Consider the following 26,412-nt stretch of genomic DNA (forward strand, 5'->3'; position numbering starts at 1 on the left):
CCACCTGCCCCACTTTCTCACGAATTGCATCAGCTGATTCCTCCAGCCTCACCTGCAGCTGCTTCACTTTTTAGCTGCCCCATAAATACAAACTTTACACGTGACCTCGAGGTTGCACATATAGATCAGGATGAGTGTGTTGTTATAACTTTAATGTGTTAATATGCCTTTGTGTTGTGTGATTTGGCACCCTCTTGTGGCCACAGTTGGTACTTGGGAAGTTTGTTATGCGCAGCTAATTTCCTACAAGTGCGCAGTGGAGGTGAAACTTTTGCCCACATGCCTGTAAGTTTCCATTACATATTATAACCTTAACTATCTGATCTGTGATGCATGTGTAATGTGAGTATATTGAGTTACTATTTGGCGAGCTCAGCTCACTCCCTGTGAGCCTGAGATCTGTGGACTCGGTGTTCTCTGTCACTCATCTTTTTAAACTTCCGTTACTTTTCCTGTGTTTCTTGCTTTTTCAGGACTAATCACAGCATAGAGTTTGATGCTGTCTCTGAACCAACACAACAGCCTCCTTGACCTTTCTGACATCACTGGTCTGGCCTTGAATTTATTTTTAATGCAGGAACACTGTTTTGATCAGAAAATCATTTCTGTTGCTTTCTGCAGGAGGAGCTGGCATGACTTTTTTTTTTTTTTTTTTACCATCACGCAGTGTAACTGTTTCTTTGAGGCTGCAGAGGGTGCTCTGCACAAAGAAAACATCTGAGCAATCAAAGTCCACACAGACTGTTTGCGTGGTGGCTTTAGTGTGTAGTAATCATCATCGTCTTAAATAAAAAATGAAGAAAATCTGCTTAATGGAAGCAGATGTTTGAACAGCTGGATGAGTGTAAACAATTGTGCAAAGGAACAACCTGAAAATATACAAAGAACAGTGAAGCTCTTAAGTGCACATAGAGGTTGTGTTCATAAAGATCCACAAGTTTAAATATGATGCACATTTTATTGAAAAAGTTCATATTACAAAAGTAAAACTATATACACAGTGCTGGCTGTTAAATGGATAAAATCTGCTACATAGTGAGACAACTTTCAGAAGCGTTTTAAGCCAGAGGTTAAAGGACTGAAGCAGTTTGCTGGCTTACTTTGGGGAGGAAGTTCAGTCTGACATTCAGCGTGATGTTTAGTTCATTCTTGAGGAAAAACAAAAGGACAAAGCGACATTTCCTCCCAGTCACTGGTTCGCCTTCTGCCAGCCAAACCCTGAACAACAACAGGGTTTATTAGGTCCTGACAGAAGGAGGTCATCAGGTTACTGCCTGTGTCCGAGTTAAGGACAATGGAGATGCTGAAGTCTTCAGGTCCACTTTGGCTGTGTTTTCCCTGCACGTATTTTAAAACCTGACATCACAACGCACGGGTGAATTTTTGAAAAAATCTGATACTGTAGCACCAGTTGAACAAAATCTGAGCTGATCTTCAGTCTGTGCACCTGTCTAAACCCTGACCCCAAGCATAACGTCTATATTTTATCTTAAAAACTGCACATCAGCATGATGTTGTGTCCAATAGTGCAGCCTGTAGAGGAAGAATGTGAAGTGGAAACTGGTGACTGGTAAACTGGTGAAAACATAAAGTCCTGAATCCACGTTCATTATAGGGCAGAGAGGACTGAGGCGAAGCTGCACCTATATATGATTTCAAATGTTGGAGGCTCTGTCTTCCTGCTCCTCTTGTCTGTAGTTTGTGGTTGTGTTTAGCATCAGAGAGGTAGTTTATTTCCTGAGTTACATTTCCTAGTATTGTTTTCTTTTAACATCCTGGCAGCTCATTATAGTTGTACTGTACAGAACTGGGAACTAGAATCATGGAGGTTGTCCCACCATATGATGATTTCATTAAAACAAAAAATGTAATATTTATTTCATGTAATTTCTCTGGTCTCTGGCAATGCTTTAAACATGCTTATAGGATAAATGTATTTTACTCTGATTAACGTGTTATCTTTGTGGTGCTGTCTTCAGTCTGGTTTGTAAAATAAATAAGCTCATTTCCAGCCAGTGGGAGATGGTTAAGTGCACAAACTAGTCAAGCAGAGGAAAGGGAAGAGTGCTGCTGGCTGAGGGGAGTGTGAGGGCCGAGTGTATGTTAATTAAATCCATCACAGATCCACTGTGGTGTTATTTACTGTTGCACATGCCTGAATTATGTTTCTGTGACTGAATGCCTCTAAAATCCTCCACAAAAACAGACACCTGAAAAACACTGTCTGTTGCACAGTTGCCAGTCTGTTCCAGTCTTCAGTGAACACATGCTACGGTTATTGACAAAGTCCTGAGGGTGCGGAAGGCCCAGATCTCGCAGAGTTTTTGGCTGCGTTGCCAGCGGCTCCACCGTCCAGGCCCAGAGAGCGACGGTACGCCGCCGACAGCCGGTACAGGACGTCAGGCCGAGGGCCGGGGTGGGCATCGGCCTTCTGCGTCATCAGCATCTCGAACAGCGTGCTCACCTCAGATAGCAGAGCTCCGCCCAGTGGGCCGTCCTTCTCTGGGGTTTTACCTGAGGAGAACACAAAGAGTCAGAAACTCCAGATTTCTGTTCGTCTTTTTATAAATCCCGCTTCTGGTTCAAGTGAACATGATCAACACGATCTTCAATGATAATCAACTATTATCTTTTTATTTTCAGGATAATATTTCAACTTGAGGGAAAAAAAAAGAGTAAAATAAATTTAAATGCAAACTTTACCAAACGTGGAGAAGGATGAAGATTCCAGGCCATCCCGAGGAAGGGTCTCACTTTCGGGGGATGGAGGGCTGTTGGGGACAAACACGTTGTCATGGTAATCGCTGGTGAGTGGGAGGGAGAGTCTGGCCATCCAGGAAGGGTCACTGACCTCTGAGAAAACATCATCTGCAGAAAGAGAAGCGATAGCTTTGTCCTCAAACCATCTCAGGTTATTTATAGTGTAATATTATAATATATCTCACAGGTGAGGGCAGACATGAAGGATGCACAAGAAGAAGGAAATGACACAGTGGCTTTATCTGGCGGCTATAAACAAGTTTTTTTTTCTTCTTCCATCAGTTGCATCCTGCATGCTTGGACCGTATGCCGACGATCACGTCCACGCTGACACAAAACTCCTCCCGGCCCTACCGGCTGCCTGGCGGGCGAGTCGATGTCAGAGGCGTAAATGTCGGGTGTGTCTCGGAGCTCTAACCTTGGTTTGTGTGTTTTCACTCAAACATTCAACATGATTACATGTCTGACTTCATTTATTCATCTACTGTAAATACACTGTCTGCTGGACAGAGTGTGAGGGGAAAACACAGAGATATACTCCTCATCCTGTTCCTCACCCTGACAACATCCTGTTGATGTTGTGCGCTTCCTGCTTGTGTTTTTATCAGATGTTGTTGTAAAAACCTGATTTCACACCAGCACTAATAAAGTTTTTCTTGACCCTAATTTAACGTAAAACATAAAAGATCTTTACAGCCAAAACCTGGATAAGCTCAAGTACGAGCAGGATTGTGGAAAACTTTGGCAGAGTGACGGGATGAGCAGAAACACCAGTTTATTTTCTCATTAACAGCATTTGTCAGTGCACATCTGGAGACCTGCTATAGGAAGCTGCTCATTTGTCATATTCCTGATGTTGGATAATGTGCCAGTCAATTCTATAAGAACATACATGTACTCCCAGACTGTATCTGCAGCCGTCGTGGACTAAAAAGCAGAAACTGTGAGAATCAGCCTGCGGACGAGCTTGGTCTCTTTCATCTAACCGCAACCAGATGGAGGATTAAATGTACCACCACAAACACACACTAGTGCTTACATGCAGAATGGTAAAGACCGCCCCCAAATCACCCACCCACCGTCCACCCCCTTTCCTCTCTTTGTTTTAGGAGTATTTCACCACAGAGCACCCAAACTCAAAATCCTCAAAATTACTAAACGTGTCGAGTTTCAGATCATCTTCCTGTTTATCCAAGTGTTCTGCCTGTAATTTGAATCCATCTTTATACTTTATTTAATCTGAACAAGTCTTTCAGGGTTTCTCCTCCAATAGGAAGCTTTAAACACTGAGCTCTCGTCGAAAAACAGCGAGGCCTTCTTAGCCTGTATCTTCTTTACCTGTGAAACAGGAGTCAGCAGTGGAAGTAACAGGTCTCATAGAGACTCGTTTGTGTCCACATACACAAAGAAAAAAAATTTGTTTTCTCTGTTTAACAGGGTAAAAAAGGCCGCAGGGGTTGATAGTTGAGACCAGAGACGTGCATGTCTCAGATTTTCACACTTCTTTTGTATTTTTTAAAATATGTTATGAATTAAATATCCATTACTTGGATAGACGTGCTGCAGCTGAAACTAGTTTTATAACCAAAGTTATTCTCCCCTACTGGCGCTGAATGCATTGCAAGCACACAATATACTTCCTACTGTAATATATTACAATCTGTGCTGGATGTCATGAAGAATGTGCCAGTTTGTGTCAGTGGACACAAAAAACTGCAAATCAAAAACTGTTTTTTACAACTGTTTTGTTTGTGCTGTGAGCTCCATAAACTCACAACAATGCTGGCCAGGATGCAAAAGCAGAGCGTTGTAAAATCCATGAACTCATAAATACCAAATACAAAGAAACCAAACACTCAGGGGGGGGGAAGCAGCTGTTCTAACAGAGACAGAAAACAGAGTCAATTCACAAGAGAGGTGGGTGAAACATGAGAGACTCAAGGTGGAGAAACCAATCACCGGAGCAGGAAGCCAAGCAGTGCCTGGCTCATTAGTCATTATATCATTTTTTTTATAATAACCAGAAGGTGCTTTTGACCCCTAAACAGGAGAGCCTAAAGCATGCCTATTCAACTACAAAGTTAGTTGGGCCAGATTTTCAAACCGAGGAATTTATCTGGGCCAGATATTTTTTTTGAAGCCAGTAAGCAGCAGATCATGATCAATTTCAAACCCACACAACTGTACTGAAAAACAAGTATTTTTTTTATTCCTTTTCCCCTATAAATCTGGTGGTGACCTCTCACAAATGCACACCAAAAGGTCCATTTTTTTTTTTTTAAAAAAGGGAGCTATAACTAAACTATTTTTTGCACATTTGAAATAATAATAATAATAATAACAAAAAACATTTTGATAATTCCCTTTCAAATTAAAATAAATATTTCGCTGACCACTCACTTTTCCTGCCATGGATGGAGCCCCATCGGTCACAAGTATACAGACACGCTTCATATCCAGACCATTTTCCTCAAAAAGCTTAAATCTTCTCAAACATTATTTCGCCAGCTGTGTGTCCCTCTAACGGTAGTAAACCGAGCAATTTCCCATCCAAAAAACGGACATATGCGCACAACTGTGCATTATCAGTTCTGTCTGTGATCTCCTGCTATAGACATTACATCAGTTTTCTTCAGGTCATCTAACAGCATTTCAAACTCGTCTGACGCCAGAACTTCAATTCTACGAATATTTGAACTGTCCTACAGGGGTACGTTTTTAATAGCAGATGTCACACTTACTTTTCACCGCATCCATCACGGCCAGCATGCAGTATTTCATTGTTTCAGAATCTGTGAAAGGCCTTTTGTTCTTCGCCAAGAAGCAAACACGAAGGGAAGATGCTGCAGCTCTCTCTTGGGCTGTACAGGACCCACCATGGTAGTACAACTCCGGTTGTAAGATTATTAAACTCGGTAAAATGAATAAGTATTTGTCAGTCCAGGCAGGGTTAAACCGACAGTTTTCATTGTCAATTTTGCGCTTTTGGAGTGAGAAAGACATGCTGTTGTCGCATCATATATTATGATGATCGTTTAATATGTTTACATCACGGTGCATTGTGGGTTACATATTGCTAGGCTACTAGGAGTGTTGCATTCACAGTCCACACTACGCTGTAGGAATTTTTAATTTTTTTAAAATTAATTAATGAATTATTTTTTTGCGTTTTCTCTGTGTTTCTGCCAGGACCACAGGCAGGGCCACTCGCAGGTTGCTTCTGGGCCGCATTTGGCCCGCGGGCCGCCATTTGAATAGGCTTGGCCTAAAGGAACCGAAGGAAGCCAGTGTTTCCTTTGAATGTGTTTTAATATTAACAGGAGGAAGAAGAAAATCTACCTGATTGAAACTTCAATGAGCTGTGGGCCACTGTTGGTACTGTCATCTCATTGGAGGGACACTTCAGTGTTCAAGCAGTACAACAACAAACAATTTTCAGAAATCTTTGTGGCTGTTTTCTTGTTTGTTTGTTTGTTTAATTTCAAATATTGTATAACAAGACAAAACTACAAACGTGAATGCAGATTTTAACTGACTGACGCCTTTCATTGAACTACCAAATGACCACATTGGTCTTCTTTCTGTCCAAACACATGGCAGCACTTCTGCTATCATTCTGTTCATATTTAACAAAATAAAAGTGCAGACATAAATGTACACATTAGTTTTTAAATGTCTCACTGAACTAACACAGCCAATCCCTCAGCATGTTTGTATTCTCTGCTCATGTTGCCTTCATATTCAATCATTTTGGGCTTTTTAATGAACTTATTTTAACATTGCACTCAAGAACAAACAAATCCTTCCCAACAAAAAAGTCACTTCAAGGGACAAATTGCATTATATTTCTTCATGGCAATATACGGGCCGCATCTAGGGGTGACGTGGACCGCAATTGGCCCCCGGGCCGCGAGTTTGAGACCCCTGCTATGGATACACAAACATAAATTCTGTTCATCATTAAATTATTTTACACTAAAAATGACAATAAGAGCTTTCCTTTTCATATATATTTTCCTCTCAAAGTTATTGTCAGTCCTCAGAGTGGAAACTTTGATAAAGATTCTTTAGTTAAAGCACAGAAGCAGTATGCTCATCTACCATGAGTGCAACCAGTAACTACAAAATACAAGACAAACCAACATAAACGCACAGCTTCTCTCCCCTCAGCAGCCATAACATCATCCTCAGGTATGAACAAAGGGACGTGCATTTATGTGTGTGATTCATAAAGGTGCAGGTCAGGAAAAAGAGGAATGTGCTGCCCTGAAGCTTTCTTCAGAGCTGAGCTGTCTGCAGCACAGTGTGACTTACACTGATGATGGAGCCTGCGGGCTGAAAGGTGAGTCAAGCACATACATAACTCAACAAACTCCCACTCGCTCTTTTGTTTCTCTCCCGCGCTCTCGTCCTATCATAAAGTGACGCTCGTTCTTCCATCATCAGCCGGTAACCCCCTCTGCTCACCTCCAAGCTGTGACCACCACAATGCCAGGAAGAAACTTTTTAACACACCTACGGTACACGCTCAGACACTGGATGAAGCGAGTGTTGGCTTTCATACCGCTGAGGAATTCCCAAGATGTTAGATAAACTTTGGACAATCGACATTTCTTATCCCTCAATCATTACTGCGTTTTGCAAACACGAAGTAATGAAACCAGCTGTTTGTTTACGGGGGAAACAACTGTCTCCTTACGGCAGAAGAATGTAAAAAAGAGTGTATCAGAGATTCAATCTCAAAACACAGCAAGACGTCCTGAGTGGAGTGTGTGTGGGTGGATGTGGATGTAACTTGCCACTGTGTTATTTCCTGCTTTCATCCTGTTTTCTACAGTTGTCTTTGACTGTCCATTGTGAGTGATCAGTCTGTGTGTGTGCTGCAGGGTTAAAGTTTGGCTGCTTTTATCCGACAAATCAAAGAGCTTCACCGGGAGGTTCCAGCTAAATTCACCAGTTTAGTTTCAGTAGATCTTTAAATAGACTAACCATCAGTCAAACAAACCTGAACATCAAATAACCTTCACACAGAGTCAGGACACACTGTTTTATTTTATGGACCTCTATGGTGGGAGGATGCAAACAATGCTTACAGCTACTCATGCTAAACTAAAGAAATCAGCTAAAAAAGAACAAGAATGAGCTTTTGTGGTCAAAAAACCTGGAACCTGAGTTCATTACTAAAAATATCTACAAGTGCTGAAGAGTTAAACATCATTATTTTACTGCAGTTGAGTCGGTGAGGGTTAGCTGGTTGCTTTTGCTTGGACGTCTGTTCATTTCCATGCTACGTGGAAATCTGATTAAGAGTTCTGATGATCCTTTAACGTGTGCTTTCCCATTCAGTGGTGATGACGATATCATTGATTTAAGATAGGATTTCACTTCCAATTTCCAAGAATTATTGCTAACCTCGGGTGTCTGTCAGATGTTGTGTGCTTACCAGGATTGTTGAGGAGGTTGCTGAGTCCTTCCTCCAGCTGTGGGTCTATCGGTGAGTCTCTTCCTGGTTCCCAGTCCACATCTCCAGCCTCGCTCTCGCCATGTCCACTGTCTTTGGTGCTCTGCCAGTCAGAACAGTCCTGACCTCCATACCTGCAGACAAATGTGAACTTGACTCACAAACTCTCCGTTCATGTATCTGTTTAACTTTGGGCAGCGTGTCTGTTTAAGCTGATAGTTTGATGTCACAGAGTTCTTGATAGAAACGTTTCAACTATTAAAGATATATTTTTTTTTATCTAAAATTGCAATGGGAGCATTCACTTTATACAAAGTTAAACAAGTAGTTGGGTATGCAGTCCAAACTCATTTAAGAACAGAATCTGCCCAATTTACCTTTTCTCTGGTTTGGTTGTTTATTTTTTAAAATAAAACAATTCTTAATGCTTAATAAGAGCCAGAACATGAAATATAAACATATAAAATCTTTGGTGATGAGTCTATACATTAGGGATGATTAGAAGTCCCCAGCTCACAGTAACAGTGAGGCTCATGCTGAGTTGGCAGGAGCACGGCCATGCAAGGCTTAAAAACAAACATCCAATTCAATCCTCAAACTCAGTGAGAGGCATCGCAAACATAATGTGGTTAAAACACTTTAAAGCCGGCAGCACTGTTTTATATCAGTTACAGTCTGACTGCTAATTAAAGTCACATCCAAGCAGCACTGCTCTGCTTTGAGTCCACATGATGTTTGGATGCAAACTATAATGTGATATTTAGGATTCTCATATGTCAGAACCATTTCCTAATTGTTGCCAATACAAAGTTTGACCTTATTTGACCTTGAGGGAAAGTTCAGAGGTCAGTGTAACGTGATATTTAGAATTCCCATATATCATTCCTTATATGGCCATAGCTCTATATAGCATTACTATCAGTCTGACCTTCAGATCAATCTATGTGATAGAGAGGTCAGAGGTCAAATGTGACATTATAATATAAATCTGTACTTTCTATTTGTTGACGTCATGAATCATGGTTAAGTTCTAAGACATTCTTTTCCCACCAATAAATCATGAAGTTGACCTTGAGGTGGATGGATGTCAAATTTTAATGATTGTTTAGGTGACCTCACTCTACAGCCCTACAGAGTTTATCAGAATTCACTCCAAACTTTTTCAGTTATCGTGTTTACGACACTCTAACGCTACCAAAAACAGAACCTGCTTAGTGGAGGTAATGAGCTGAGTGCTGACTGCAAACTGTCAGCCACAGGTGACCTCACCCTGCGAGTGTCAGAGCTGTGTAGGAAGCAGAAATCAGAAATCTTTGGGAGACAAATGGACAAGTTTGAAAATGTTGCTAGGCGTTAGAATGAGTTTTTGATATCCAGTTAAAAACATATATTCCTTAAAATACAGTGAGTCACAGGAGACAGAACTCCAGAGTACAGCTGAGGTCTGATGTTTTTAAGGGTTTTAAAAAGGTGATAAAATTCCTGAGGTTTCAGGTGACAAGTCCTTTGGTAAGCACATCTCATCAGAGCAGCAGGCTCGGGCAGGAACCAGCGCACAGATAAAGGTGAGCTCACACACAGGATTTATGCACACTCAGGTGTGTTTTGTGAGTGCGATGAAACAGTGCACCGTGTGTATCAAGGTGATGTCAGATCTTATCTGAGCGCAACAGTGATGCTGAAGTCCTGCTTCCTGTCAGAGCCTCTGAATCACTCTGCTGCAGTCTGCTCTGGCGCACACGCTGCGGGGTTATGAGACACTCTTCCTGCGACACTGACTTTGTGTCCTGTTTTTCTGTTGCTGTTATTTCAGTCACAGCAGGTCAGTCGGTCAGAAACACCAGGGAAGACATTTGTCAGCTGCAGCTTTCACGACTTTAAGCAAAAGCAAAAGTTCCAGCTGAACAGTGTGGCGTTACTGTCACTGCTATGAAGGCACAGATGCTGGAATAATGCACTAACCACATTGAGTCAGGAGCTGCCCATATTCCCAAGTGCATTTTATTTATATGAAAGCCAGGAGCGTCCCTCACGGCAGCCACTTTGCTAGACATTGAAACACTAAACTGAGGTGAAAAATCTTCTTTAGTCTAAATCAGGTTGAAGAGATGTATTTTCACTTTTCCATTAAAGAGAGTATTTGAACACAGACAATGCTTAATACGCATTTCATGGTGTTGAAGTAATTTTGTTAGGCTACCTACAAAGATCTGAATTCATTTTAAACTTTTCAAGTTAGATTTAGCTCAGGTGTTTGGTGCACAAAGTAGCGCAGCCATAAAATACTCAGCGTGGTGATCTCTAACCCTCACCACTGGGTTTCACTTAATAAAACCACAGAACAACAACACGTGTTTGTACGTGGATCAGATTGATCATTATAACATATGCAGGTTCTTAAATTTGGTGGGACCCCCCCCCCCCCCCCCCTCATATTTCTGCAATCAGAAGAAGACTGCATCAGAGCGCGCAACAGTGATCACAGTCTGAAGCCAGCAGCCATCTGGCTCTTAAACAACCCTCTGATTAAAGGAAAAACAAGTTCTGCATCTACATCGGGATCTTTCCTTCAGGATATCAGTCTGTTTTTTTTAAGTCAGTGTGCAAGTGCAGTTCCTATCAGGGCAGCAGGAAGAGACTTGTGGTGACCCGTGTTAGTGTCCGGCCACATTTTTAGCTAGAATAACAAATATTGAAGCCTTAAAGGATGAAATAAAGACACTTTGAAGAAGACAGTGTGCCTGGCATGTCCACTGTGCAGTCACTTCTACTAGAAAACATTACTCATGTTTGAATTTAAATCATGAGCTGAATAGACTACAAAGAGTTAAAACTAAAAACATGCTGGCATCTGATCAGAGTTAAAACTCTTCGGGAGGTGTGTGTGTGGAATGTGTGTGTGTGTGTGTGTGTGTGTGGGGGGGGGGGGGGGGGGACTGAGTCTTATTTGTTTCTTTTTGATGAAATGATGACCAAATAAACATGAATACTTCATTCGGTCTGAGCACTCTGTGTCACCTTAAAGAGTGGATTCTTCACTAATCTTGTTTCCAGCTGATTGACCCTTTTTTTTTTTAATCACACTTCACCCCATCCTAGTTTCGTTCCCATTTTTAAGGCTCCAGAAGTTTAAAAGCAGTTTAAATTCATATAGGTACAGAATGTGAATGTATTTCTATTTGGAGCAAATTTTGAGTATAACGTGGTTTTGTGCCAGATAGAAGCAGGTTTGTGACCTTGCTTTGATTTGCTGCGTCTGTACTCCAGAGGAGGAGGATGGAGAGGAGAAGTCAGACTGACCTGCCATTGCGGTGAGAGTATTTGTTTCCACGGAAGTTCGTTCTGGGCTGCAGCTGACCCTGATGGAGGAGAGAGAGGAGCTGGGAGATCTGCTGTAAGGAGGAAAAGATGGAGGGAGAGGAGAGATGAAGGTGAGAAACAAGAGGAGAAAAAAAGGGTTAAACGCACATTTTCAGACATCACATTTCAGTTTATCCAGCTTCACCTGAGGTTCACCTGACAGCAAACCAGAGTTACTCCTTCACAGTGAGTACTTCTACCAGAAGTCAGGCACTGGCCACATGATATTTCAATACACACATGCTGCACACATATTTGTGCAGGGTCAGACATTAATATTATATATATATATCTCAGAAAGCTGGTGGGTTATTCATCGGGCCTGTTTGGAAGAGCGGGGTGTAATTTGGTTTCTACAGGTAGATGAAACATGTTTGGAGGTGTAGAACCTCAAAACCTCTAAATCAGCGGTCCCCAACCCCCGGGCCACGGACCGGAGTCATTTGGTACCAGGCCACGAGAGTTGAGGCTCAGGTGTGAAATGTATGGTTTTCAGGGGTTTTATTGGTTTTCAGCGTTATTTTGTTATCGTTTTTATCGTTAACTCGGTTTTCCTGGGCCTTTTCACGTGTGTTATGAATAAATCTTCTTTTTTTCGGTACCGGTACTAGTTTTATTTTGTTGTATTTATCCGCGACACCTTAAAGGCCGGTCCGGGAAAATATTGGCGGGCATAAACTGGTCCGTGGCGCAAAAAAGGTTGGGGACCGCTGCTCTAAATCACCACCCAAGCAAAGCAGTTTCATGGGCAGAAGTCAGCAGGCCAGTGCGGTTATTTTTAATTTATTTTAATTTGCTAAAAAGCCATTTCATTGATTTTTTTTTGGTCACACGTGATGATCCCTCCCACTCTGCGTTTTCTTTGTTTTCTTCCTGGTTTTGTGTAGGAGGTAGACAGAGTGGAGCCACTGAGCTGATTGCTACATAAGCTGGTTTTCATGCATTAAATCTCTTTCTGTCTGCTTTGGCTCACTCTGATTGATTTTTATTTTTTTCAAACATTCGAGCTCATCTGCAGTCACAGCCACACACAGCAAGTTTGTGGTTTATGGCATTCTTGAAGCTGTTTTTTGTTGCACATTTACTGACCACAGAGTTAAAAATCAGTGCCTAACGAGTGATAACAGACCCTTTTCACTGCAGGCATTTTGAACTGATTAACACTCAGAGACCCATGACAGTGAACAAGCATCCACAGAGGATCTCCTGAGCTTTTTTCCTGCTGAAGGTCCACTGAATAATCTCACTCCTAAAGTGAAAACATTTTGTTTGCAAATCAAATCGATATGATTCACAAATTTTCTACAGACTGTGATGTAACTGAGGGGAAAGGAACATGTGCGTGTGGGATTATTTAATAAGTCGCTGTATCTCCATCACATGCAAAACATCACTTTAAGTAAAAGGTTTTTCTTTTGCTTTCAGAGTTGCAGCAGCTCATGTTTAAAGGATTAAACTGACACTCCAGTGTTTTTACTCTTCAGTAGTTTATAAGTAAATGTATGAACAGCTGAACTTTGAAAGAAGTCAATAATAAATCAATGTAACTGCCTTGTTAAGGTGAGTGGGTTTCTCTGCTGGTTGAACAAAAAGTGCACGTGATACGAGCGACATAAGGAAATTAATTCGTGCTCTTTGTGATTTTTGTTTTAGTGTTGCAGTGTGAGAACTGAGCGGCCAAGTCCGTCTCACTGCTCTGAGCTTTCTGCTGACAACTCTGTTATACAGCGGATACACACTGCACACCAGGGAGGAAGCACACACACATGTACAAGGTGAATAATGTGTGTGTGTGCATGCATGCTAATTTATGACTTTGTTTTAGCCGTGACATTTGTGTGTTTTTTCACGTGCACTCTGCTACAGTGACAGGAAATGGTCTCTACGTAAAAGCCTATTCTTCTCTGGCTGGTTTCCTTCCAGGACGAACTCCAAAGTATGCACAGTGATGATCATTTGTGTGTGTGTGTGTGTGTGTGTGTGTGTGTGTGTGTGTGTGTGTGTGTGTGTGTGTGTGTGTGTGTGTGTCTTTGTGAGGTGGAGGTGAACAGTAAATCCCCCTCCTCCAAGGCGTCGAGCAGGCCTCTTCCTCTGTGACCTCGAGGTGGGAGAGAAATATCTGAAGTCCAAGGAGTGCCAACTGGGCCGGCTGGGAGGGTTAAGGAAAGGAACTGGGCAGAACCCAAAAAGGCCTCTTCCCGTTTCTAATGGGATTCACGTGAGGATGTCGGGCCCGGCCAAGGTCTTTGTTCTCTGTCTGCAGGGCGTTGGCAGCGACTTTTTCCCTCAATAATGCAGATCTGTTTTAACAGTGCAGCATTTCCACAGCTGAAAGTTAAATTCACCATGACTATGACGCTTGTAAAGCATTTCTAAAATATAAACTGGCTTTTCTTTTTATCACCATTAATTGGTGGCATCCTCTCTACAAAATCAAATAAGGACAAATTAAATGAAGCTTTCAAAATGTGCTTGTAACTCCAAATACTGAAGAATTTATCCCCTTGTGGTCACGTGAAGTGTTAAAATGAAACTCCACATTTCCTGAGTAACATTTTAAGCACATATAACTGATGTTTATTTATAATTCCAATTATCATTGCTTGTCTATGTTCACTGATAGGTTCAAGGAACTGCTGAAAGTAAGCTGTAAAAATCCACTGTATGCTATTCACTCAGCACCAAACAACAGACATAACAGGAAACAAAGCTAGTGGCGTATTTAGGAGCCAAGGAACCAGATATTTCCTTTGGGAGATGGTGAAGAAGGAATCCTGAAACTACCCGCCATACAAAGGCCAGTCATCAGGAGAAAGAGTGAACAGTCGGAACTATTTTTCACTGGTGAATTAATGTTCAGTTGGTTTCAGGATCACAACCTAGAACATCACAGCATGAGATATAATGGGGGTTTTTTTAAATAAGAAAAACTATTGCATGAAATAAATCCTGTTTGTTGAGTTATTTTAGGCCTGTGCAGACAGGCTCTCTGTAAGTTTTTTTTTTTTAAGCCATTTGAAAGTGACAAAGCAGCGTGTCAGAGTAGTGTTAGCTTACACTATAAACACATGACAGCTTATTTTAGCCAGCCTCCCTCACACACTCCTCTTCTGGCCCACGTCCTACAGAGCATGGAGCGGCCCTTCCTCCAATATGAATCTGATATGTGAGATTTAGTTTAAAAGTCTGTCGGGGTTTCTCGTGGGGGATTTTTGGCTGTGACACATGAGCACATGAATAAATGTGCTACTTTTTGGTTTCAGAGTGATCCATCAGCGGGTTATTCTCCCCTACACTCACACGTCTCGGCTGACTCCAGCCTTCAGGCAGTCTGAGTAAGTCATCATACAGAAGGCTGAAAAAGCACAAAGACTGCTGGGAAACTGTAAGGGAAGCTGCTCTGTGTATGTGTGCTGCTGTGGTGGTGGTGGTGGTGGAGGAGGTGTGGGGTGCTTTTAATCTCTACTCTCTAATGGACTTCACTTCAGATTAATCTCCAAGCCTCAAAGGAGAACACTTAATTACTCCAACACTAACTGTAAGCACATGTTGAAATAAATGTGATCACACATTTTCGACCTAAGTAAATGGCATTTAGATGAGAGCCAGCAGCAGCACATTATCCTTAATGTTTAAGCTATAGAAGAGAATGTAAATAAGAGCACATTAAAAAATCATCATGCAGATTTAGTGAAATCATTAACACCAGATAAATGGATAAATATGTCAATTCAACCTGCAGGAAAGTTGTGTTTTGGAATGAACGTGGCTTGTTGTAATGAGTTTCATTCTTGCAGCAAATTTAAATAGTTTTAATGTTTGAAATCAGTCATGTGTGACTTCATTTTACTTAGAGATCTCTCCACAAATGAGACCTTAATTCGTCTTTTTATGCAGGTTTAGTTGTATATACCGGTGAGTAAAGGCTTTTTAAACACAAAACAGTTTACTTGATTAAAGACACCAAAACTTATTTTATTTTCAAAGACTTGAATTAATAAATACATTCAAGTGGCCAAAATTGTAGATTAATGCCACTGATCATTACCTTAGAGATAAGAAACAAACAACAATAAGATTAAGTCTTGTTAAATATTATGGAATAAGTAAAAGAAGAAAACTCACCTGCACCTCTGGAGAAGCTGAAGAAAGCTCAATGGAGTCTCCAAAAGCAGCCATGGAAAGACGGACCAGGTTTCGAAGGATCTGCCGGTGAGCTGCATCACGTGCTCCATGTCCATCCGAGGTCTTTGGCCTCCTGAGAGTTGCCACAGATGCTGATGAATATTGTGAAACCGTTTCCTCTCCTTCAGAGTTCTTCGGCCTCTTTAAGGTGCTGGAATGTGAGACTGAGGAAGAGGATGAAGTGTTTCTGGATTTGTGAAGAGTCCGGTATGATGTTGCTGGAGATGAAGGTAAGGTTCCATCAAGTTCAATGTTTCCAGGTTTCCTAAGTGTTCTGCAGTGATGGGTGTTGGGCTGAGTGACATCCTCTTCTAGATAGCCTTGGGAATGGAAGCTTGCATTCATAACTGATGGCATTAAGCTATAGTGACTCTCAATCTGCTGATCATCTGAGGCTGGAGGTGGAGTTAGTGGCTGGGCTTCACCATCGTCCTCAGGGAGGTCTTCCTTTCTTCCTCGGATTACGGGAATTAACTGGATGTCAGATTTTCTGATGTTCTTCTGTGGGCGCCGAGGATGGCGGGTGTAGGTCGATTCAGCCTGTCTGCAATTGTAGGCCCGGTTGTCCCTTTTCTCAGGGCGGCAAAATGTTGTCACCAAAGCGATGGCCAATAGAAGAAGCAGGCATGTAGCACCGAGGCAGATTGCCATCATCATAGTGAAGCTGAGCTGTCCACGGTTTCCAGGTGATGAGTTCTTTAGATGGTCCTTGAGGTTTATGAAAGTCACCTCCAGAGTTGCCTTAGTAGCCAACCTCGGAGTGCCCATGTCAGAAACAGTGATGTCCACCTTAAAGGTTTTCCCAATGAGTTCGGTAGCATTAGTGGTATTAACAAACAGCTGGCCTGAGGTGTTATTCAGCCAAAAGAGCTCAGACGGGTTTCCATCAGTAATGAGGTACTGGAGTTTCCCATTGAGTCCCGTGTCCTGGTCTTCTGCTTTGATTGTTGATGCGAGAAATCCAAGCCCCTCTCTGACTGAGTGATCAGTTGCCACATTGGTGGCTTCCTCTTTGATGGCATTCCCCAACTCTGTCACAATCTCACCTCTGTATGCATCAACGGGTACACTGAGAGATGCTACACCTTTTCTTGGTTTTGGCTCCTTGATGACCGGGAAGTTGTCATTTACATCTTCTATGTCAATATGTACTCTAGCTGTGCTTGTGAGTGGTGGATGTCCATGATCAACGGCTTCCACAATGAAAGAGTAGTTCTTGAATGCCTCGTAGTCTAAAGGTTGCTGGACACTTATGACACCAGTTTTGGGGTGAATTGAGAAAGTCTGCGTTTTAGTTTCCTCAACAATGGAGTAGGAGACTTTTCCGCTGAGCTCCAGGTCCTCATCATGGGCTTCGACTTTGAGAATGTGGTAGCCTGTCATGTTGTTCTCCTTGAACGAAGCTCTGTAGATGGGGATCGAAAATACTGGGGCATTGTCATTCTCATCCAGAACATAGACAGGTAGATGTTCGACATAAGAAAGTAAGGGGTTTCCGCTATCCCGGGCAAAGAGCGTGATATTATACTGCATAACCTTCTCACGATCCAGGGAGCCGCTGGTGACAATCATGTAGTCGTTGCCGTGCATCTTTTTAAGTCGGAAAGGGCCTGAGCCTTGTTGAATCTGTGCAGTCACATTTCCATTTCTTCCTGAATCTGCATCAGAGACCGTCACCACAGCAAGGAGAGTATCCTCTGGAGCTCCTTCCAGCACAGTTATAACCTGCGAGCTGGCTGGGGTCCAGGTCAGGCGTATCCTCGGTGCATTATCATTAATATCTATGAGTTTGACGTGCAATCTGCAGTAAGAGGGGATCGCATTTGGCCCATGATCGCTGGCCTGTACAATTACTTCGTAAGAAGACTGGGCCTCGTAATCCAATGGTGCCCTGATACTCACTTCTCCCGTTTGTGGGTCCACATAGAAGAGCCTTTGAACTTCTGGATGTGTGTGCTTACTAAATGAGTACTCAACCTCCCCATTGGCTCCCTGGTCTGGATCAGTGGCCTTGAGCTTGATCACAGTAGTCCCGAGTGCTGTGTCCTCTGGTAATGACACAGTTGGATTGCTGTCCTCAAATGTGGGGCTGTTATCATTTGAGTCCTGAATACTAACACGGACTAATGTGCTCCCAGATCTGGGTGGATTCCCTTTATCCCACGCCACAAGGGTAAGATCAAAGGAAGCCTGAATTTCCCTGTCTAATTCTTTGACAACCACCAGCTCTGCCTGTTTCGTCCCACCAGGACCAACTGTCACATCGAGATCAAAGTGCTGGTTGACAGACAGTGAGTAGGTCTGGAGGCTGTTGGAACCTGCATCAGGATCCACTGCCCAGTCCAATGGGATTCGCTTCCCAAGGCTAGCAGTTTCTGAGATCTCCACTTCTTGCAAAGTATTGGGGAAGCTGGGACTGTGGTCATTTAAGTCCATTACTTTCACGTGAACCCGCAGGCACTTCACAGCACCTCGTTTCCTGTAGAGGACACTAAACGCCACCTCACACAGGTCAGTCCCTCGGCACAACTCCTCCCTGTCCAATCGGCCCTGGGTGGAGACAACCCCATCTCGAGTGGTGACAGAAAAAGGAAGGGCTTTTCCCTGCTCCACCACCTGGAAATCCTCCAGAGATCCGCCTTCGTCCCTCTGCCGCAGGTCATCCGCCAGACAGCTGACCCGGGTTCCCGCCGGCTGCTCCTCCGAAACCTGGTACTGAATAGTTGTTGATGAGCAATGTGAGGAGAGGGTCTTGGAGCAAAGACTCGCAACGAGAAGCAGAGCGAGCAGCATGATGATATAAAGTAATAGTTAGCTGCTGTCTAAAAAAAGGTTTGTTTTTTTCTGTGAAAGACTAATTAAACAGACATCTCTAAGAATCCATGCGCTGACCTGTAAAGAAACAAATAAGAGATATTTTAAAATCGAAAGACTGTTAAGTGAAATTATTTTGTGACTCTCTCTGCTGTCAGATAAAATGATAAAATTCACATTTCTCCCAAACTAACCACCACGACCAAGTCAACAAAGTTAAGAAAAACTGATGGTTTTCAAACACAAATACCTAGAAAAAAAAAATCCAACATGGTCAGGATACAATTATAGAAGCCTACAATTAAGATATCATCCTCTCTTTTCTTCCCTCACGTCTGCCTGCTGTTGTTACTCACACATACAGCTGCTGGCTTCCAGCCTCTCACTTCATCCTCCTTGACTCTGTAAAGTTTGGTTCCAACTGAGAAAGCTTGGAAGTGGGTTTCCACATGCTAGAAGGGCACCAGCCAATCCAAGAGCAGGAGGAGGGTCATATGTAAATGAGTCCAGACTGAACACAAAAGAGACGCTCTCCCCTGTACCGAGCAAACTCAGCTCAACTCTGGAGTGCCTTCAGAGAAATATGACACTGCCTCTCTGTCACTTACCCCCCCATTGGTCTGCATTTCATCACAACCTGCAGTGTGGGACCTTAAATCACTTGGAAATTTTGTTGTATACCAGTGGGAAGATAACTGGCTGCAGGATATATACCCGAGCTTCATCACAGTGATCTATATCTGACACAAGAATACAAACACAGATAAACCATAACACACAGACTTATTGTTCATGCTATTAAAAGTGTATTATTACTGCGCAGTCTGCCTGAACACAGTGATGACTTTCCCCCTCTTTGAACAGTAGTCTTTGTTTTATGTATTTGGAAATATGCAACATTGTTTTATTACCTCCTGGAAAAGCAATCCTTGAAGAGTTCGCCAGCTATGAAGTAAATGCTCAAAATCCAGAAGCCTGTCCTTAATGTGACAAACCCACATTCCAGCCTTCTCCCAAATATAATTACAGAGAGTTTCATCTTCAACCACACTGCCACATGAGGTCAAAACATTTCCAGAAAGCCATGGCAAACACATTTCGCTCATTCCTTTGCACTTAAAGGTTTGTTTATCAGTGAGAGGAGTTGAATGCTTTGAAAAAAAGTCAGTTCATGTCAATTTAGAATTGAATTTTATTTAGTTCAGAATTTAAAGTAAAAAGAGTAGAATAGTCTTGTAGTTTAATGTTTTTCCAGCATGTCCTCAGAATATCCTGCAGACACACAGAATTATGCCAAGGAAGGTTCAAGCATATCGCTTTCCTTTGGCTCAGACAGAGGGGGACTATTCGAAGCCTAAAACCATCAGTGCTGTCACCTGCCAGTGAAAGACTGAGAGGAAGATGGATGACTGATGAAATCAAAGAAATGCAAGACGACAGAGCTGAGAGTCCTGTTCAGAAACATATATCAGAGATAATTTATGGAACTCATAGTCACACATAGGATCCACAGATTAGTTTGCCCGAAATGAAAGCAAAGCACAAAGCAACTGACTTTTTTTTTAATAAAGTTGTAACTAAAGTGTAAAAGCAAAACATGTAATTTGCTGAACAGCCAACAACATGAGTGATTTTAAAAAGCTGAAAGTAATCAGCAGTGATGTGAAATCTCCAAACAACCGTCCAGTTCACTGACATCATAAGGAGATCGTTTCATTTCAGATTCAGTTCTGTTTAATTTATATAGTACCAAATCACAACAAGAGTTATCTCAGGGTGTTTTATTTTGAAAGGTAAAGAAGCTACAATAATTACAAATCATTAGATGCACTTTGGAAAAAAATAGTTCTGTGGTTTGTAAGAGTGTTTACTCGAAGGATCAGATTACTTTCTCCATCAGTTCTTATTGGGGTTAAGAACTCAGGTGAAACTGAATGAAGTGATAGCAGAAACTGCGGGCTCACTTTGAAATGTAAGTATCCTGTGGTCCTTGCTGCAAAATTAAATTAAAAGGCACAAAACTGACTTCAAAATGTGATTTAAAGAAATCATTAGCGATAGTGAAAGGGACACAAACATCAGGTTCCAGAATAGCAAGACAGTACTGGAGAACAAAATATCTGAATTACGCCTAAATATTAAAAAAACAGAATAAATCCTAAATAAAACATTTAAGTGTAATTTAACCCTCAGTGATGGAGGTCGTCTGTTCAGGCGACACAAACCTGAGCAGGAGTTCAGCCAGGCAGGGCAGAGGTCAGCTGGTCAGATGTGGTTATCTCCTAAACAAACAGCATCACCCGCCTGTCTGCTATGTGTGTGTGTGAGAGAGTGAGAGAGAGAGAGCAAGACCACATTCCCTCTTGAAGCTGCAGACGAGAATGTTTTCGCAGACACACACAGGCATATGTCTGCTTCCAATTAATCTACCACCTGTATGGAAGAATATTTATGTGTGTGTGTGTGAGGAGGGGGTTAAGTAGTTCTATACCATCAGTCTTCCTGTGTATACTCAGTTTTGTACTCGTAGTTGAAGTTGGTTCTTATTAGTGTTTTTCTTTTGGTGTTCCTACGTTCACTTTCATTCATTTTTGATGTTGAAGATGTAGATAAAAATGTCACTCTTGGGTTGGGTTGAAAATAAAAAAACAAAACCCCAGACCCTCCACTCTAAAGTTTAATGATTGACATTATTTTTAGTCCCAAAGATGAAGCTTGGGGTCCTGAGGATGGCAAAATGAGTTAACAACAAACTAAACTTCAAGAAAGAGGTGCACATCAATGATAGTGTGAGGGTGCTCTCTGAGAAGAGAGACAAAATGAACACAAACAGATTAAAATACATGCAACAGACAGAACAGCTGCTGAGACAAGCAAGAGGGACTTAAAGGTCCATAAATGAGCAAAAAGAGAAGCAAAGCTAGAAGCAGATGCAGGACACACTAAAACAGATGCAAAAGAAAAAAAAAAAACAATTGTAATGATAAGACCAGAACTCATGTAAATCCAAACAGACAGAGGGAAACCAGACAAAAATATACAAAATTAACAAAATTAGATGCAGAAACAGTGGAAACTGAGGAGAAACGACTTATAAGGCACACCATGAATAGCACTGCAAATAACATGTACGGTTAACATTTACACAAAAACGATCCAGAACTAAGATCAGATAGGCTGATGGAGGTCATTCTGTTTTCTTCATTGTTAATCCAGTGCACTGTTGGGTGGGGCTGCCGGAGCCTGGAAAGGTGTGGCAAACCTGGACAGGTCCTCCTGTCCATCACAGACTGAAACGGACTAAAATGAAATGCAAAATGCAAAATGCTCTTCAGTGGGGCAGACAGACACACAATGAACAAAATTTACAGTACAACCACGAAAAAACCGACTGAAACATTCTGTCTTCAGGTAAATTAATTTATTAAGTTTGTTCTTTGAGTAAATTGGCAGAAAATAAACAGAAAACAGAATTTTGTATGAAGCAAAAATGATCACAAAGGCAAAAAAAAACAGCATTCAAGTCTCCAAGTGCAAACCAGCAAATAGATGCAAAATATCCACAGAGAGACTCCAACTGTGCAGAATCCACAAGCAGAACTGATTCTGCTGCAAAAGCTTTGTGGCTGGAAACGGGACAGAGTTGGTCCCCAAACGATATGTAAAGGTAAAAGGCAGAAGGTGAGAGGAAACTCAAGCTCATTGCTCATGGTTGTCATTAAGTGGTAGAAGCTTCACATGACTGTGTGTGTGTGTGTGTGTGTGTGTGTGTGTGTGTGTGTGTGTATTTATCTGTGACCCCATTAACTCCCGTTAGCTTTGAGGTCCCCTGTAAATTCACCTTTTGTTTGGCTTAAACCCTCACTGAAAGCAGCTCAAAAACCCCTCCACAGACAGTGTGTGTGTGTGTGTGTGTGTGTGGTTAAAAGCAGGATGTAACTGATCTGCTGACCTGCATGTTGCTAGATAAGGATCAGAGTGGAGGAAGACAAATACCAAACACTCTGGTGAGGACAAACTCTGTGTGTGTGTGTGTGTGTGTGTGTGTGTGTGTGTGTGTGTGTGTGTGTGTGTGTGTGTGTGTGTGTGTGTGTGTGTGAATTAAATAAACATTCTTACCAAATTTAATTTACAGCCAAACACAGAAACTATTGTCTGCAGCTGCTGCAACTTCAAGAACATTAAAGTGTGTTTTTTGTTCACTGTCGAATCAGATTCTCTGATTGTGCTAACAACAGCTGCGTGTTTGTCTGCATCACATCGACATGAAGCATCTAAAATTATGAGACTGTTTCAACATGTAAGAGAAAAATCCTTCTCACTCCCAGTTTATCACATACTGGCTCTCATTTAATGAACTGGGTTCTCCTCCGCATCAGCAGGCAGGTGGGATGGCGCTGGCGTAGACCACAGGACAAGTTTGGGCTTTGGCTGTTGGTTTACTTTCGTGAAGAGGTTGTCCTCAGTGATCCTTCTGTGATATTTTTGTGTAGCTCAATCTCCGCCATTCTTTGCGCGCGAGGGGGTGGGGTGGGGGGGGGGGGGGGGGTTGGTGCACTGAAACAAACCAAAGAAAAACTTTTAAAATTTAAAAAGCCACCATGGTCACACCAAATTTGGGTTTTACTTTATATTTTTAACCTTTAAGTCTCAGGTGGAGCGGTTAAGCTGCTCCTATTGTCCTATCCTTTTGTTTGTGTCCTGTGGAGGACGGACTAATCATTTCAAGGCTGATGGAAGCCACAGTTCAGACTCTCTATATGTTGCCTTTGTCTTTATTAGTCCGATAACTCTGTTCACCTTCTTGTTCTTTTCTTGGAACCTGTCCTGGAAACCAGCCTGCTTGAATGTGGCCATGCCTCCGTAAGCGCCATCAGCCACTCTCTCCTGCCTTGGTCAGCTTCTCTGTTCTCTGCAGAGGAAACGGCTCAGCTGCTTCCCACTCTCCACCTGTGAACTTCTATTCACCTTGGGGGGTTTTTTTTTGCCAGGTCAGTACTCCTCCTAGACTCCAATCCTCACTCCTGGCAAGTAAGACTTTTGCCTTTGATCACAAACAACATGCAAAAAACCAGCCAACCCCTTCGTGACCATTTGGAAGCTTTTACTCCAGCAGTGCTCCTGGTCCAGCTACTTTGGAGAACTGGTTTTATACAAAGACTTTTGAGTTTCAAACATTTCAAACTGCCGACAGTCTGTTATCTGAGTCTGTGTTTAGCCTAATTATGAAAATTGTAATAGAAGCTGAAATATCCTCACCTAAAGATGATTAGTGTTATTGAACTGCTTTGGTCAGAGTTCCTTATTCTGTCTTTCCATTGAAACAATGTTCAGATGACACTTTAATCAAAGGCTTATCCTAAATCAATCTGCAGCCATTGTTCACCTGTTACACTCATGCCCGTGCCTCAGTAACAGAACATTGCTGACTAAGCAGTCCTGCAATTGTGGCAAACGTGGCATCAGACCAACACGACAGAGTCAGGAGTCAGACTGTTATTCTAATCACAGAGAGGGTTTCTCAGAGTCAGATCATGGCTATACTTATAGCAGAAATCAGAGAAGAGAACTGAGGGATAGGAAAGGAACTTCATCCTAATAACACAGTCTGCTAAAGAAAGGAGCAAAGACTGACTGTTTGCTAGCTGAAGCAGCTTTAAGGTGACGTGGATGTCTTTAGTGAAAAAGCATCATCATGAGTTGATTTTGAAACAAAATCAAATCAAAGAAAAAAATCTTTTAAAAATATGGTTCATGTTCTAGAAACCAGTCTGAGCTTTGAGACACGAAGCTTTGTTATCCTACTGAAGACACTGCACTGAGGTCATAAAAGATGGGCGTGGTCAGCAGCAGCACTCGGGCATGCTGTGGAGCAGCAGCCTGTACACTGACACAGGCATGATGGCTCCATGTTTTAAACGCCGAGCTGACCATCTGAGACTCATTAGACCACAAAACGTTTTTGTGAGTCTGTGTGAGCTGTAGCCTCAGTTTCCTGTTCTTAGCTGACAGCAGTGGCACCCGGTGTGGTCTTCTGCTACTGTTGTCATCAGCTTGAGGGTTCAGAGATGCTCTTCTACAGACCTCGGTTGTAACAAGTGCTATTTGAGTTTCTGTTGCCTTCCTATCAACTTGACACAGTTGGACCTCTGCCATCCACAAAGCATTTGTACTCTGATATTTGTATTAACGAGAAGCCGAACAGGTGTACCTAATGAAGTGGCCATTAAATGCAAACCGTATGACCTCTGATGCCTGGTGTCCACATGCTGTGGTCGGTGTTTAAGTGAAGCCACGTTACCTTTTCTGGTTAAAATGCTGCTGCCAAAGTAAAACACTTCCTGTCTGAGATTAGCCCAGAAACAAGTGGTCTGCAGCTGCATCTCACACACACACACTTTTTTTTTGAAGGTGGTGTGACACTCGACTGCACTCTAAAACATAGATCCTGCTGTGTGTGGCCAACGCGTCAGACTGCAGGGGAAGGCGAGAAGAAACCTCGCTGAGCTTTTTATTCTGTGCTGATCATCTTTCTGATCTGAACCCTGTGTCTCCTTCATCACTGCTGAAACCACAAAAGAAGAACTTCATGAACATTTTCCAGACCATGGAGGCTGATTTTCATCGCTAGCTCACCAGCTTCAAAGACCCAGATGCAGCAGGCAGGCAGGAAACACATGTGGAGACTTCTCTTTTAACCCGTTCTTGCACAGTCTCATGAATCTTTCATTCCATTGGGTTTTTTCTGGATGTAAACTCAGTGGTGTTGGTCCACTCTATGCTGGGCTGTTTGCTTCGTGTGTAATTCCTCACTTTCCTCCTTTTGTTTCCAGTATTCTTTAGCGTTTCCTGTTAACATTCACTGCTGCCGTGACTTCAACACTAAGTGGGTTTGTTTGGGTCAAAATAAAGAAAGCGGGTAATTTCTATTGTTCTGCGTTCTTGAATGTGAGTTACACATTTAGTTTCCTGCAGTGAGAAGCAGATTAAAAATGCCCAAAGCTGACTCTTGGTCTTGACAGTTAAATCAGCAAAATTCAGTCTCAGCAAAAATAACTATGAAGCATTTTTTATCATCATCTGTTACTGCTGCAGGTCTACACGTGACTCTTTAATGTGAACGCTCAGGAAATGTTTGGATGTGAAATGCTGCCATCTTGTGGGAAAACACAAAAGCACACATAAAAGCTGCAGTGCCCCGTGTTCAGAGATGATCACATGTCCAAAGCGAGTCCCAAAGAGCTTCTGAACCGGTCAACAACGGTTGACCTGGTGACCCGTAAATGTTTGGTGTGGCAGAGTTCACGAGGTTAGAGGAAGCCCAATGACAGTCAGTGCGTGCTGTTCATCTAATAGATCTTTGCCGCTTTGAGGTGTGTCTCCTGCTGCAGTCTTAATTCTTCTCCACAATGATGCAAAGCAGAGGCCGAATGGCGGCCTGCGTCTCCCTCATCTGGGAGGAGCCAATTCACTGTAGAGGACCAACTCCTGTAGCAACCTTACCTCTACCTAACAGAAACATCCTCTGAACTTTGTTTTAGTCATCGTGAACTAGGGCTGTGCGATATGACCAAAATCTCATATCCCGATATAAAACACCTATCGTCCGATAACGATATAAATCACAAAAATTTAACATTATCTGTAAATTCTGTGAATCTCGGGCAGCTGAAGTGTTTCCAGCTGGGCATCGTGTGTCTGGTGTCGAGTGTTTTACCGATGCATGAAACTACACATTTTTAGACATAAGTGGTAACGGCTGCCGTTTTCTTTGCGAGTATTTATTACACAGCGTGTTGCGGGGAAAAGCCTGTTCTAACGTTTGAGTCTAA

The 26,412-nt window shown here is 42.3% G+C and overlaps 1 protein-coding gene across 1 annotated transcript; it reads right to left on the minus strand.

Moving 5' to 3' along the window:
* Positions 1-944: 944 nt before the first annotated feature.
* On the minus strand, positions 945-18,994 carry pcdh12 (protocadherin 12). The gene is made up of 6 exons (XM_085471468.1): positions 18,937-18,994; positions 15,707-18,658; positions 11,522-11,613; positions 8,204-8,355; positions 2,704-2,868; positions 945-2,514 (listed from the first exon to the last, which is right to left on the minus strand). Exons 2-6 carry the CDS (start codon positions 18,557-18,559, stop codon positions 2,276-2,278), a joined length of 3,501 nt encoding a protein of 1,166 aa, XP_085327594.1. The 5' UTR covers positions 18,560-18,658; positions 18,937-18,994; the 3' UTR covers positions 945-2,275.
* Positions 18,995-26,412: the final 7,418 nt, after the last annotated feature.

This window comes from Copadichromis virginalis, linkage group LG2 (genome assembly GCF_057382275.1).
Source record: "Copadichromis virginalis isolate Kocher_CV1m ecotype Utaka linkage group LG2, C_Virginalis_male_GT1.1, whole genome shotgun sequence".
Taxonomy (NCBI): domain Eukaryota; kingdom Metazoa; phylum Chordata; class Actinopteri; order Cichliformes; family Cichlidae; genus Copadichromis; species Copadichromis virginalis.